The sequence below is a fragment of the Chelonoidis abingdonii genome, chromosome 4, assembly GCF_003597395.2.
Source record: "Chelonoidis abingdonii isolate Lonesome George chromosome 4, CheloAbing_2.0, whole genome shotgun sequence".
Classification (NCBI taxonomy): Eukaryota; Metazoa; Chordata; order Testudines; family Testudinidae; genus Chelonoidis; species Chelonoidis abingdonii.
This window is the reverse complement of record NC_133772.1, coordinates 134,421,362-134,435,800: the sequence shown is the minus strand read 5'-3', so window position 1 is coordinate 134,435,800 and position 14,439 is coordinate 134,421,362. Positions and strand designations below refer to the sequence as shown.

The window sequence follows — 14,439 nt, the reverse complement described above, 5'->3', positions numbered from 1 at the left end:
CAATGGAACTCATTGCCATAGGATGTTGGGAAGGCCAAAACTATTACCAGGTGCAAAAAATAATTAGATAAATTCATGGAAGATAGGTTCATCAATGGCTATTACTCAAGATTCCAATCTGATAGTGGAAAACAAGCGTTACTCCATTTTGAAACCCTTACAATTAGCTGAAAGCAGGTAGATCACATAGACTGATCTGGAGCAGAAAAATAGCAAGATTGTGGAAAAGTGGTAAGGCAGCATATCATGACATCAGTGGCTCAACAGTCAAGCTGGAAAGGGATATCAAGGGGGGTACCACATGGATTGGGTCTGGTTCTATTCAATATCTTTATCAGTGATTTAGATATTGGCATACAGAGCACACTTACAAAGTTTGTGGACGATACCAGGTTGGAAGGGGTTGCAAGTGCTTTGGTGGATAGGATTATAATTCAATACGATCTGGACTAACTGGAGAAATGCTCTGAAGTAAATAGGATGAAATTCAATAAGGACAAATGCAAAGGAGTCCACTTAGGAACAATCAGCTGCACACATACAAAATGGGAAATGACTGCCTAGGAAAGGATACTGTGGAAAGTAATCTGGGACCACAAGCTAAACCAGCAGTCAATAGTGTAACACTGTTGCAAAAAAAATAAAAAAAATTAAAAAAGCAAACATCATTCAGGGATGTATTAGCAGGAGTGTTGTAATCAAGACACAAGAAGTCATTCTTGTGCTCTACTCTGCACTGATTAGGTCTCAACTGGAGTATTGTGTCCAGTTCTGGGCACCACATATCAGGAAAATTATGGACAAATTCGAGAAAATCCGGAGAAGAGCAACAAAAGTGATTAAAGGTCTAGAAAACATGACCTGTGAGGGAAGAATGAAAAAAATTGTGTTTGTTCAGTCTGGAGAAGAGAAGACAGAGGGGATATAACAACAGTTTTCAAGTACATAAAAGGTTGTTCAAGGAAAAGAGAAAAATTGTTCTCTTTAACCTCTGAAGATAGTACAAGAAGCAATGGGCTTAAAATTAAAGCAAGGGCAGTTTAGGTTGGACGTTAAGAAAAACTTACTGTCAGGATAGTTATGCACTGGAATAAATTGCCTAGGCAGGTTGTGGAACCATCATCGTCTAACTTGCTCTTAATCTCCAATCACCTCTCAGGGATGGTCTAAATAATACTAAGTCCTGTCTTGAGTGCAGAAGACTGAACTAGAAGGCCTCTCAAGGTCCCCTCCCAGTCCTACCCTTCTATGATTCTGTGCCATTGAGTGCAGCAGCAAGGGCTTAACCACAATGCTGGTGCATGATCAAAATTCAGACTACGAAATAAGCCAAAAGCATAACAGGAAAGAGACGTGACAAGAGAAAAGACGACAACCCGACTCTAGATTACTGACCATCAGATGCGGGGCCCTGCTCATTCAGCATCGCCTTGGACTGTATGTAATTGCAATCTGAGGTGCTTTTAGCTTACTGCAGCAGGGAGTTTTGTATTAATAAAAGGTGTTCTGTGTTTGAAATGCTTGCATCACTCACTTATGCCATGTGCTTGGGGAATTCCTGAGACCACCCTAGCATAGTGAAAACCTGTGGGTAACATATGATCCAGGTGTCCCTAAATCTAATTGTCAGATGTTGGGACTGGACAACAGGGGATGGATCACTTGATAACTGCCCTGTTATGTTCATTCCCTCTGAAGTATCTGGCTTTGGCCACTGTCAGAAAACAGGATATTGGGCTAGATGGACCACTGATCTGACCAGGTAAGGCCATTCTTTTGTTCTCAAAATAATCTTTTGGGGTGACAACTATGGAAAATTTAAGCTCAAAAGAATATTAGGAAGTTCAAGCTAACGAAAAGAACAGTTATTTACCATACAGTAACTGTGGTTCTTCAAGAAGCTGTCTGTGTGGATCCCACTGTAGAGATGCATGCGTCTCACACACGAGATTGAAGTCTTTTGATTAGTAGTGTCTATCGGGGAAGACAGCCTGAACAGTTTTGTTCTATCAGTCTAGTACAGCAAGGCTCTGGAAACATGCAAAATGCAATTTCTTCTCTTCTGGTATAGAGTGGGGATTCAGGAAAGAAGATAGGGAGATTGAATGATTCTCACAGAACTTAGACCATCTTTGGAATGAATTTAAGAGTGAGGTTTCAGCCTCATTTTGCTCACATGAAATGTTGTTTAGAGAGATTCAGCCTTAAGTGCTTGAAGCTCACTATCTCCCAGCCAAAGTGATGACAACTAGAAGGACTGTCTTCAGGATGAGATGATGTAAGGAGCATTCCAAAAGAGGTTCTAAACCAGGGATGGGCAGATCCAGCCCGTGAGATTGCCACCTCCGTGGTGCCACAGGCCCCACACCGCTTCCAGAAGCAGCCAGCACCACATCCCTGTGGCCCCTGGGAGAGGAGGGGCAGAGGGCTCCGCACACTGCTCTCATCTGCAGGCATGCCCCCACCCCCAGCTCCCATTTGCCAGGAACGGGGAACCATGGCCAATGGGAGCTTCGGGGGAGGTACCCACAGGCGAGGGCACAGCACAGTGCCTTCTGCCCCCCCACCCCTCCTCCAGGGGCCACAGAGACGGGATACCAGCCGCTTCTGGGAATGGTGCGGGGCCAGGGCAGGCAAGGAGCCTGTCAGCCTCGCTGCACGCCACTGCCACCCTGGAGCTACTCCAGGTAAGTGGCGCCAGGCCGGAGACTGCACCCCAAACCCCTCCTGCACCCCACATGAAACCTCCTGCCGCACCCCAACCCTCTGCCCTGACCCCCTGCTGTACCTTGAACCCCAACCCACTGCCCTGAGTCCCCTGCTCCACCTCTCCTGCACCTCAACCCCCTACCCTGAGCCTCCTCTCTCACTCCACAACCCTCTCTGCACCCCTGCCCTGAGCCTCCTTCCACACTCTGCACCCCTCCCTACACCCCGCACTCCCTTCCACACCCCAACCCCCTCCCCCAGCCCTACATTCATGGCCCTGCATGCAATTTCAAAAAGTTTGCCCACCTCTGTTCTAAAGGGAGGCTCAGTGAGCCTCAGAAGGATGATACTGAGATCTCAGGCAGTAGGCCCTTGAGAAAAATTTTTACCATCAGGCGGGAGAAGACCAAGCATGATGGCATAGGTGGATGGCAAGCAGAGATTGCTACAAGGCAGACATTAATGAAGTGGAACGCAAGGCCAGAAATATCTGAAATGCATCCAGAAGTCAAGGATCTTTGGTATTAAGGGCCCTGTCTGTGCTAAGCTGCCCATACTAAGAACCTCTTTCATTTTGAGTACCAAGTCCTTCTGGTAGACATCTTCCTGCTCTGTATCAGGATCTCTTGAACCTGCAGGGAGCAGTCTCTGTCCACGATATTTAACCAAACAGCCATGCTGTCAGATTCAGTGAGCTTGGGTCTGGATGGAGTATCTGACAGTTGTGGTGTGAAATCAGGTCTGGGAACTGGAAATGTGGTTGAATGAACATCTGTAGCAGGTTTGCCAACCAAAACTGGACTTGGACAACAGGAAGCTAGGAGGATGATCATGGCTCTATCTTGTGATTTTGGATACCATGATAGGGAAGGGAGACTTGGTGAGAAGCCATATACCAGGCCTTAATTCTACTGCAGAAGGAGGGGGTCTGGTAATGATCCTGTGCTCACACCCCTTCTGGGGAAAAAAAAATCTGACATTTCACCATGTATGTGAACACTGATCTATGGCCTAACAACCTAAGGCAAGTCCATACTATTGTAGTCAAGTTTGATTTTCTCTCTAGTAACAGTGATTGCAACAACAGGAACCTGTCCTGAGGCAGGTACGCTCTGACCAACCTGGAATTTATCATGGCCCCTATGAACTCAATCTTGTGTGATGGGATAAGAGACTATTTTTCATGGGTTTCATCAGGAGGCCTAGCTGGGCGAACCCTAAAGAGGGATGGGGAAGAAGGGTGGGTAAAGCATAAGGAGTAGATATAGATGAGATAGCCTGGGGCAATGCCACCTAGCAACCATTTGTCAGCTGTTATAGGAGACCAAGCCTACTGGAAAGATGAAAGGCAAATGTGGTAAACAGGCTCTGGACTGCCATTTAAGTGACGACAAAACCCCCCCATCAAACCTACTGCCTCTGAGAGGGTGGCAGAGGTGACCGCCATCCCCTGCTTTTTTATAAGAAAGCAATCCTTTTCGGGGTTCTGGTACACCAAAGAGCCTGTACCATCTTTTCCTGAGTCACTGTGGTTTCAATATCCAAGGTCACTGCAGTCCAGGAGAGGTGGACTTGAAGCTATCCATCGCTGGTGTTTGGATCTGTTATCACTTTCTCCTCTGTTAATGACAATATCTCAGGTGTGGATGGAGGTTGGTGCTGTCCCTCCATTGTCACATCAAGGTGCTTTCTGAGACCAATGTCTGGCTCAGGCATGGTTGACCTGGCTAGTGACACCGCTGGAGAGTAAGATCTGCTTCTCCTTGATGCATGGGAGAGGGATCAGCTCTAGGACATGTGTGATGATGGACCCCAATCCAGGCCAATAGGGCCAAGGTAACATTGTGAAAACATAATAAAATATAAGTTGGCCGACCCAGTGTCACTTGTGCCTCACTTGAGGGGCTTCCCACAATCTCCTTAGGGATGGGTTCCAATGGTAGGGGACAGAGGGGTCTCTAGTTGAAATCAGTGAAAACAAGTAGGTCAGCAAGGGTGAAGAGTATAATTTCTCGAATGGTGATGTCATAGATTGGTGTGACCCTGGATCCAGCACCAGCTGTAGTCTTGGTGTGGAAGATCTCTCAGGAAAGGATGCAGATTCCTCCATTAGGATACATCTCCAGTCTTTGATGGGCAGAGTCAGTAGTACAAATATCTGTGACTTAGTTGGTTGCAGGCTGCATCAAGGAGAACCAGATCTTACCAGCCAACTGTGCCATGCTAGTGGTTCATCCTGGAAGCGAATGAAAACTGGGAGATTGTATCTTTAGAGGACTAGTGTCAGGGTCCTCCTTGTGGAATATTCATTATGCTTATGCTCTGTCCAGCCCCAGTTCTGCCTGTCACTGTTAGGGGCACAGGTGCCGGATCTGTAAAAGCTGAGGTTGTCTGTACTAATGTCGTCAGTTCCCTCTTTAATGTCTACTTTTCAATCCTGGATCCTGAAGCCTTGTGTCAGATTGAAGGAGTGCTGGCTGCTGACGACAATTTCTTCAGCTCTGGTCTAGCAGATATCGCTTCCTTGAGGACAAAAAAGACTTGCATGGACTGCACTAAGAGATGTGGCTTCAGTCAAGCGTCCCTAGATTTGCAAGTCCTTGATAAACAGGACCAACATGCTGAGCACTGGTACAGGATGTTACTTTCCACCAAGCAGAATAGGCATCAAGTAAGTCATTCGGTGAGGGGGAAAACGAGGCTGTCACAGGGCAGGCAGAGTTTGAATCCAGAGTTTAGAGTCTGCCATGCCACTCTAAAGCACCTCACCTCATTACTGGAGGGGTACCAAATACTTTTCTTTTTCTAAAATGTCCAATTCTGGGATTTGCAAAGAGGAAAACAACAACTTCTCAGAAGATCTGAGAAAAAAACCCAGACTTTTGAAGTTCTGAAAAGAGTAGCGGATTGGATAATCACTGGGTTCCATCTTGCTACCGCAGCAGTAAGAAGGAGCTGTGGGAGAGTCATTTGTCCTTTTATACCCTCACACAGGAACACGATGCAGCACAGGGTGTGCCACCAGAAACTGCTATTCAAAAGCCTCTGTTACATGCATGAGCCAAGGGTGCACCTACAGCGGGCTCCACACTGACACATACCTGAAGAAACAAGGGTTATGATAGAAACTTCTTTTGGAAACCATCTAAAGAGGATAATAATGAAATAAGTGGCTCAAACTAACATTGTACAGATTATATTTTAAGCAGCTATTATCAGCCCTATTAACACTGCAGAGGTTCTACAAGGCTAAGTAAATACATCTTTATGTTTGTTAAATTTCATTGGGAGATCAGCCCTCTCATTAGAATACTAGAAAACATGATTACCTTAAATGCACCCACAAGTGCAATGCAGTCACTCTTACTATTTCCAGAAAAAATCATTTTATTCCTGGGAATGCAAACAAAAATGTATCACAAGATAAACAATGAATAAGTTTAAGGCTATTCTATAAGGTTCTTATATCACCCTCATCACGGTAGTATCTCAGTGCCCTCCAACAGTGCATTAAGCAACTGTCTTGTATGGTTTGTTCTCTCTCATATCACCACCCAATGGGGCGAACCGTGTGTAGTATAGTGTTTTAGTAGGGTTCTGGGTTTTTTTTTAGGATGTGCACACAAATATGCATTTATGTTAGAGAAGGCAAAGGATGAAGTGTGGCTTGCATTTAGAGCAGACGGGGTCTGTGGAGGGGGTGGGAGGATATTTAGTTCACATGAAAGTCCATTCCAGTGTTTCAGTCCAGTTCTGAGAAAGCTTGGTTTTCTGTACAGACAAGCTTTATTCTTATACTAAAAGGCAAAGAAATATGTTCTTAGCATTGTGACTGACAAGAAGAGATCAAATCCCCACGCACCCTCCCCACAAAGTGCTTACAGTTTAAGACACCCTGGAGAAGAAGCATGGCTGGCTGTGTATTTGTTTTAAAAACAAGTTAAATATCTTGAAAGTAAAATACCTGTATCCATCAAGATGCTGCCTGAAAGGCATTGCAAAAAAGTTCTTCAAAGAGAGTGCTGCAGCTGTAACAAAAACAGATGGAAATTAAGAGCTGCAACAAGTCTGGATGTAGTTTTATGATGACTGTTCTTAAATGCTTTTTGTTCCCTCACCTACCTATAATAAGGCATTCTTCTAAACATCCAAAGACATGGCCAAGAACTATTAGCTTTCCAAGCTGCTGGTCCACAGGTAGTTGTGCCAATACTCTTCCCAAGAAGGTTAGCTCACCATCATAAGGGTTTTCTTCAGGATGTGCACTAATTGCAAGTGCTCCCATCTTTAAAAAAAATTAATTATCTGGTTAATAGACTCAACTTTGCCAACATCTAAGATCTTTGCATCCAAAAAAAAAAATCTGGCCTAGAACAATAATTGAAATTAGTAGCAGAAACCACTATAGGTGCTTGGGGGAAAAAAAAGGTTGGGGAGCTTAAACCAAAAGTTAAAAAACCCATTTTTTTGCAGCTGAAACTTATGTGGTAGAAACTGAAGATACAAATGAACTACACTATTTTTAAACTGTTATTCATGTGTTTGGGGAAAGGAGGACATGTTTCATGTCATTAATGCTCCCACGGTGTTTATGAGCAGGAAGCACAAGCCCTGTGCACAGTTGCACAATATCAGAACCATCCTCCTCACACACTATCCTTTCGGTATGGAAGAGGGGGACAGAATTTTGGCTTTTATTTATAAACAATTCTTATAATTTTGCTACTATTTCTTCCATACTTTTTCATTAAGGATGCTTGTCCATAAACAGGATTATTTCCCCAATATTCATCTGTGCCTGCTCCTACATGAAGCCATAATCCTGTTGTAGAAACATTAAAATAGATGGCTGCAGAAATTATGTTAAAAACAGGGGTGATGTCCCCCAATAAGAAGGAAAAAAAATCAAGTGTTTCTAAACTGATAGGGTTTTTTTTAATTTTTCAGTTTTCCATGAGGAGCCAGTACCTCTTTAAATGTCATATTAGACACAAGTTCAGACTATTTATATATTTACAGTATATTTAGACTATCTGGGCTTTAGCAAAACAATTAGAAGTACCTGTGGCATTATGTCCCATATTCTTCATAGTAATATTATGATATGATTATGGCATCACTATGATGTAGTTTATACGAGAGGTCATATGAGATATAATTGAAAAGGTTGTGAGTCACTGAACATGATTATCCTATTTGTATACACGTATCATTTTGGTATCTGCAGTTAGGAATATTGTCTATGCATCTGTTACAAATGTGTTTATATGTGGGGAAAGCCCACTAGAAAGAAAGCAATCAGTCTAGATGGCTGGCTGGGAAGGGCCATTAGGCAGAATAGGTTTTAGAAGATGCTTATCTCCTACCAGGGAGCCTGCCTGGGGAGTCTTCCTGAGGATGGTACAAACAGCCTCAGACTCATGGTTGCTGTGGCCCTACAGAGGCATCTGACCAAGACACCTGGTACTAGACTCCATCGTAGAATACCAGTGTTTTTGCACTGAAGGGGGAGAGGGATAGTTCAGTGGTTTGAGCATTAGCCTGCTAAACCCAGGGTTGTGAGGTCAGTCCTTGAGGGAGCCACTTAGGGATCTGGGGCAAAATCAGTGCTTGGTCCTGCTAGTGAAAGCAGGGGGCTGGACTCAATGACCTTTCAGGGTCCCTTCAAGTTCTATGATATAGGTATATCTCCATATATTATATTATAACTAAAAAATTGGAGACAAAGTGTTCCCACCATATGCAAAAGCTATTTAAGGCAGGGAGTGACATCAGTTTGTTCTTCACTGACTCCCCTGCCCAAGAAAACTGCTGGAAACGCCCGAGAAACAAGGACTGAACTGGAGTAGAAGGGCTGAACCCAGGCTAGAGAGATTTCTAGTCTGTGAAAGGACTACCTGGGGTTTGAAGCTGCAAGCAAATGTAGCTTACCCTCAAGAATCTCTGCAAACTGCTTACATCATCATTTAGTATATTAAGCTTAGATTGTGGGGTTTTTTTATTTATTTACTAGGTAATCTACTTGGATCAGTTTACTATCCCTTATAATCACTTAAAACCTATCTTTTGTAGTTAATATATTTATTTTTGCTTGGTCTAAAACCAGTGTGTGGAAATCATAATGGGGGTGGAGGGTGGGGGGCAGAAAGCTGTTGCATATTTTCCTCCACATTGAGGGAGATGGGTGAATTTCATGAGCTTGTGCTGTACGGTTCCCTGCGATGTGCAAGACAGTATAATTTTGGGTTTACTCTCTGGAAGCTAGTAAGTGCCCTAGCTAAATAGCCTTCCCATGAAAGGGCTGGTTAGAAAGCCTGTTTGTGTGTTACTACAGCTAGATAAAAACAACAAGGAGTCCAGTGGCACCTTAAAGACTAACAGATTTATTTGGGCATACGCTTTAGTGGGTAAAAAATCCACTTCTTCAGATGCATGGAGTGAAAACTACAGATGCAGGCATTATTATACTGACACATGAAGAGAAGGGAGGTTACCTCACAAGTGCAGAACCAGTGCTGACAGGGCCAATTCGATCAGGGTGGATGTGGTCCACTCCCAGTAACTGACAAGGAGGTGTCAATACCAAGAGACGGAAAACTACTTTTGTAGTGAGCCAGCCACTTCCAGTCCCTATTCAAGCCCATATCAATGGTGTCAAATTTACAAATGAATTTTAGTGCCGCAGTTTCTCTTTGAAGTCTGTTTCTGAAGTTTGTTTTGTTCAAGCATGGCTACTTTAAAATCTGTTATAGAATGTCCAGGAAGACTGAAGTGTTCTCCTACTGACTTTTGTATGTTACCATTCCTGATGTCCGATTTGTGTTCATTTATTCTTTTATGTAGCTGGATGTGTCCCTACCTGTGTGCTGATGAAGTGTGAAACTAGGAGCTTGTCACAGCATTATAGGGTGAATGGGAGCCCAGGCTGCTGTGTTGGGGAGCTCAGTGGTGTCACAGTGCCTACCTCTTTAAGTTGAAGAATGGTACGCTCAATGTCACCTATACTGGGTGGAGACAGAGCTGTTGCCAATAAGGCTCTCGGTTCCCCCATGTCAAGCAATTTAACCTTTAAGACTGTACTTCCTAATGGACATCGCTGAAAAGAAAAATAAATTGGGAAGTGTTATCTTTCCACAAATGGCAGAAGTTAACTCACTTAACTCACTTTATGGAACATTTCCTTTTACAGAAGACACATTTTAGATATAGACAGCCAAATAAATCTATTAGATAATTGAACTGTACTTCCCACAGCTAAGGATATATTCTACTTTTGCCAGGCTACCAAACCATTCAAGATAATGAAGTTTTATTGACCTGATATGCCTTCCTCTACAAAGAGAAAATGGTTAACACAATATGTCTATTTTTCCAGTAGAAGCATCCTGAAAGTATTATTTTACCAGCTTTGTTCTATATTACTAAATATTAGTCAAATTACTAGCTACTACTCCAAAATGTCAATCATTTTTACCTTCTTTGAACATGTGAATAACTTTCATAATTATACATTACCATTAACACACTTACCACACTTACCACTTGTATCACTAAATATAGATAAAAACATATTACATTTGAAAACAATTCTTACCAGCATCTCAGGTACAGCATTCTCCGGTATACAGTTTGTCCAGAAGTCCTTGTGTATAAGCCTATAACAGTACCCTTTGGAAACACGTCCAGCCCGACCTTTAAATAATACCGCAGATTAAGGCATGGTTTGGCAATGATTTGTAAACTGACAATCTCAGACTTAAACATGTTATACTAAAATTAAGAGATTCATTCACACACACACAAAATATTTCACTACACGACAATGCAGCAAAGTTGACAGATTGAGTAAAACTCAAAGAAGGAAATTCAAATTGAAAATCCCCATCTGTCTGATTCCCCATCTTATGCAGCAACTGTGGAATGAATCCTATGAAATCCAAAGTCAGGATCTGGAAGATGGGAGTAAGGACAACTAGTGGTTAGTATGCTAGCCTGGAACTTGGGAGATTTGGACTGAATTTCTTGCTCTGCCACAGACTCGCAGAAGATGGGCAAATCACTTTGTCTCTGGCCTCAGTATCTATCCATAAAATGGGAATAAACGCACTTCCCTGCCTCACCACAGTGTTTCTAGGATTAATATATTAAAGAGTGTGTAGCAGTCGCAAATATTATGGCTGCTATAAGTAGTATAGAAAGATGAGATTATCCAAGAACCCACCTAACCCCTGAACTGTATAAGCCATACTGAGTACATCTGTTTGTTTTGCATAGTAATATCTGGCTGCATATTATATCACTTTGTGGCAAAAGGTGCACAAGTCCTGAACTTGCAGTGAGCAAACTGCAAAGCTCATTGCAGGATCAGCATCCTACTCTAAGCTTTTTGGAGCTGGGATTTTTTAGGCACACTTCCTCTATTGTACAGCACCTAGCACACTGATGATTCATGGATTTCATATAATGCAAACAGAGTGAACATCGTTTGAAAAAAGCCAATGCAGCATGTTATGTTTCCACATTTATACGCACACAGAACAGGAAATGACGAAGTGTTTCAGTGAGATGTAGGCTCCTAAATCACTTCTGAAATGGGAGTTAGGCGCCTAAGTTACCTGAGCACTTTTTAAAATTTCACCTTAGAATTTAATCATCCTCCCATCCAAACAAACCCCAAAACCCTGTAAGAAAAAAATTTCTGCTAAAAATTAAGGACTTCATTTAATTCTCCTCTTTGAAAGGAAAATTGGTTCTGACCTTGCACTGGAATAGAGGGTCTGGTCTGTAAATACCAAATGGAGTTTATTGCTCATTAGGGAAATGAAACCACCTTTGCACAGATCCGAGGCTATCATGCAGGGAGCTGGCCTCCTTTGTTGATACACCTAAATCTCATATTCCTGGCAACACAGTTCTCATGAGCCTTGAACTACCACTGACTCTCCACTTCTTAGAGCATAAAGGATAAGTTAGATGTGATTGCAGCAGCTTTCATTCCCAGCATAGCTTTTCTCTTGGAAATCTACAAGATCCAGAGAGATTAAGGATTAATCCTTATCTTGCTACCCTCTCCTGACCAGTATATTACCAGTCATGCAATATGCTCACAGAGAGGTTTGCTGAAAGCTTGAGGGGTGGCAGAATGGCTCTCTCTTTTAATTATTACTTAATTAAAGCATTCCTATTGACACCTGATTTTGTAAACTGTAAGACCTAAAACCCAAATGCAGTAATATAGTGTTTAAACTACCCGACAAAGTCCCTGTATATTTTATTTCTGCAGGCTGCAATTAAGCATCTAAGTCTTGTCTACATTTGCGTATTTTTGAGAATTCTTCCACAACTGCACTAGCACTGGTACAACTCCACTGGTGGGAGTGCTAGTTTAGGCACTGGTTAGACACTTAATCCCTACACCATTAAAAACTTCTTAAAAGCAACAGTAAAAAATTTCACCAAAAAAAAAAAAAAAGCTGATATAGTGGTTACACTGATTTTTTAATAACAGTGAACTATAACTTTTGATTTTTCCATTACACATGGAACCAACAGGATCAAGATTGGTATGCTGAAAATTAAACCAAGCTACTACTGTAGTTTTGGTTGGCTGGAACATATGTACTGTTCTTCCATTCAGCAAGCCTGCTATTTTTGCAAGCAGAGCAACATTCTAGAACATTTAATTGCCATTCCTGTGCACAGGAACAGAACTGGCAGACAAAGCAGAGGGACAGTGCAAAATGCATGTAACTATATCACACAAATCCAAGGCCCTGGGGCTTTATTGTAGGATCTAAGCAGAATATTTTGTACGTTATCCATGCTGTAGCCTTTGTTTTCAAGAACGTATCCATTTTCCAGAATCAGTACGTAAATACACATTTAAGGTAAGTTTGGCAATGTTTAACCTGAGGAACTCGTGTCCCATTTTAATAATAGACACTATCACACGTTTGGTGCAAATAAATTTTGCTAAAAAAGGCAGGGCAGTTCATTTTAAATTTCTCCAGAGAACATAGTGTATGAGTTAAGGAAGGAGTAAATACATTACTTTAAAAAACAGAATTCTGCATTTAAAAGCAAGTACCATCTAAAGCTACATTATTCTAGAAGTATAATAAGCAATCCTCTCAAGTTTTAGGGTGTTATGCAAGTTTCCATATGAAAAGCACTTCTGAAATAAAAAGAAAAACATTATTTGGGCAGTATGTATCAACATATTTATGAAATCACATTTGCATATCCTGGAACAGCGACAAATCAAATAACCCAAAAGCTACAATAGACCTACACATAAAGGAAAGAAGTGAAAAGGCCGTTTCACATAAATATTAATGCTGCTAAAAGCCAAGGCACAACTCCTATGCCATACCTAACAAGTTTCTCTGAAGCTTCTTAACATAAGACTATTGCTGCCTTACCTTTCCTCTGATTACAACTAGTCTTAGAAGCCCAACAAAGTCTCAAGCTCTGATAATTCGTGTCTTCATCGCAAACCAGAGTTCTAGTCAAACAGAAATCAATGACTGCAATTTAAAACAAAACAAATAAAACAGCAGTTCAAGTACTGCAATTAGGACAAATATTTTTGCAATAAAACAAATATTGGTTGATTTTGTGTAGCCATAAAGGATAATCTTAAATGAAAAAAAAAAAAAGCAATGAACTGAAAGAAAGTGGGCTAAAGCTCCATATATACACAATTACACTTAGAATAGTCAGAATGTCTACATTAGAATTCCAAACTAGAATTCCAGTGTTTACTTTGCATTAGAACAGAAACTTAGTGCACACTGGATGACATACATACAAAGCAACCATTTCTGTATTTGGATATCTTATCCTAATACCTGTTTCATCCACTAAATTTCTTTTACAAATAAAGCACTAACAATGTGAACAAAATAAGTAAATCACTTGTAAGACATAAGATATAATGAGGATGCAGTATGGAGAATATCCACCAGCTTGTGATGTATATCCATTACCTCCTGCAGGGGAATTACCAGCTCATCCACTACCCTCTTGGTAAGATCCCAAAAGTTCTTAAAATCAGCTAGTAATGGAGGAGGGGTGCTACAGCCTCATTTAGTGAGGACAAGAAGCAGCTTGCTGGAGGGGTAGCTTCCCCTTCAAGCCCTTCCTCTTGTTCTTCCAAAGCTTCTTCCTCCCCCGACTCACATAGGCTTCAAACAGTGACACTGTAGGAGACAGTTTGGCAGACTCTCTCTCAGAGACACTAGATTCCCATGAAGTATAGCATCCATAGGGGTTGACTCTGTGGGTGCCCTGGGGCTGAAGCACCCACAGAAAAAAATGGTGGGTGCTGAGCACCCACCGGCAGCCCCCATTAGCTTCTCCCCTGTCCCCCAAGTGTCTGCCGCCCGCCAGCGGCCCCACCAATAAGCACCTCCCCCTCTACCTCCCTGCGCCTCCCACCCTCTGCGATCAGCTGTTTTGCAGCATGCAGGCAGCTTTGGCAGCGAGGGCACGGTGTCCTGGCGGGGGGAGGGGCGGAAGAGGCAGGTTGGGAATGGAGTGGGGGTAGGGCCTTGGAGAAAGGGCTCGGAAGGGGGTGGGGCCTGGGGCAGAACCAGTGGTCAAGCACCTCCCCACCCCCCCCAAACACATTGGAAAGTCGGCACCTATGACAAGATCTGTATGGCCATGGGGGGGAGGTCATGGGGGCAGGAGGTCCCCCAAGGACGCCCATACCATGATTGGCAGGTC

The 14,439-nt window shown here is 42.6% G+C and overlaps 1 protein-coding gene across 1 annotated transcript in view; it reads right to left on the bottom strand.

Moving 5' to 3' along the window:
• The window catches only part of TDRD9 (tudor domain containing 9), a 143,838-nt gene that overhangs the window by 46,550 nt on the left and 82,849 nt on the right, over window positions 1-14,439 (bottom strand). Inside the window, exons 13-18 of the mRNA XM_032771627.2 lie at window positions 13,131-13,235; window positions 10,304-10,401; window positions 9,674-9,805; window positions 6,832-6,994; window positions 6,674-6,737; window positions 6,039-6,102 (exon numbers count right to left, since the gene is read on the bottom strand). Coding sequence (XP_032627518.2) covers window positions 6,039-6,102; window positions 6,674-6,737; window positions 6,832-6,994; window positions 9,674-9,805; window positions 10,304-10,401; window positions 13,131-13,235 — 626 coding nt within the window. The remainder of the gene's footprint in view (window positions 1-6,038; window positions 6,103-6,673; window positions 6,738-6,831; window positions 6,995-9,673; window positions 9,806-10,303; window positions 10,402-13,130; window positions 13,236-14,439) is intronic.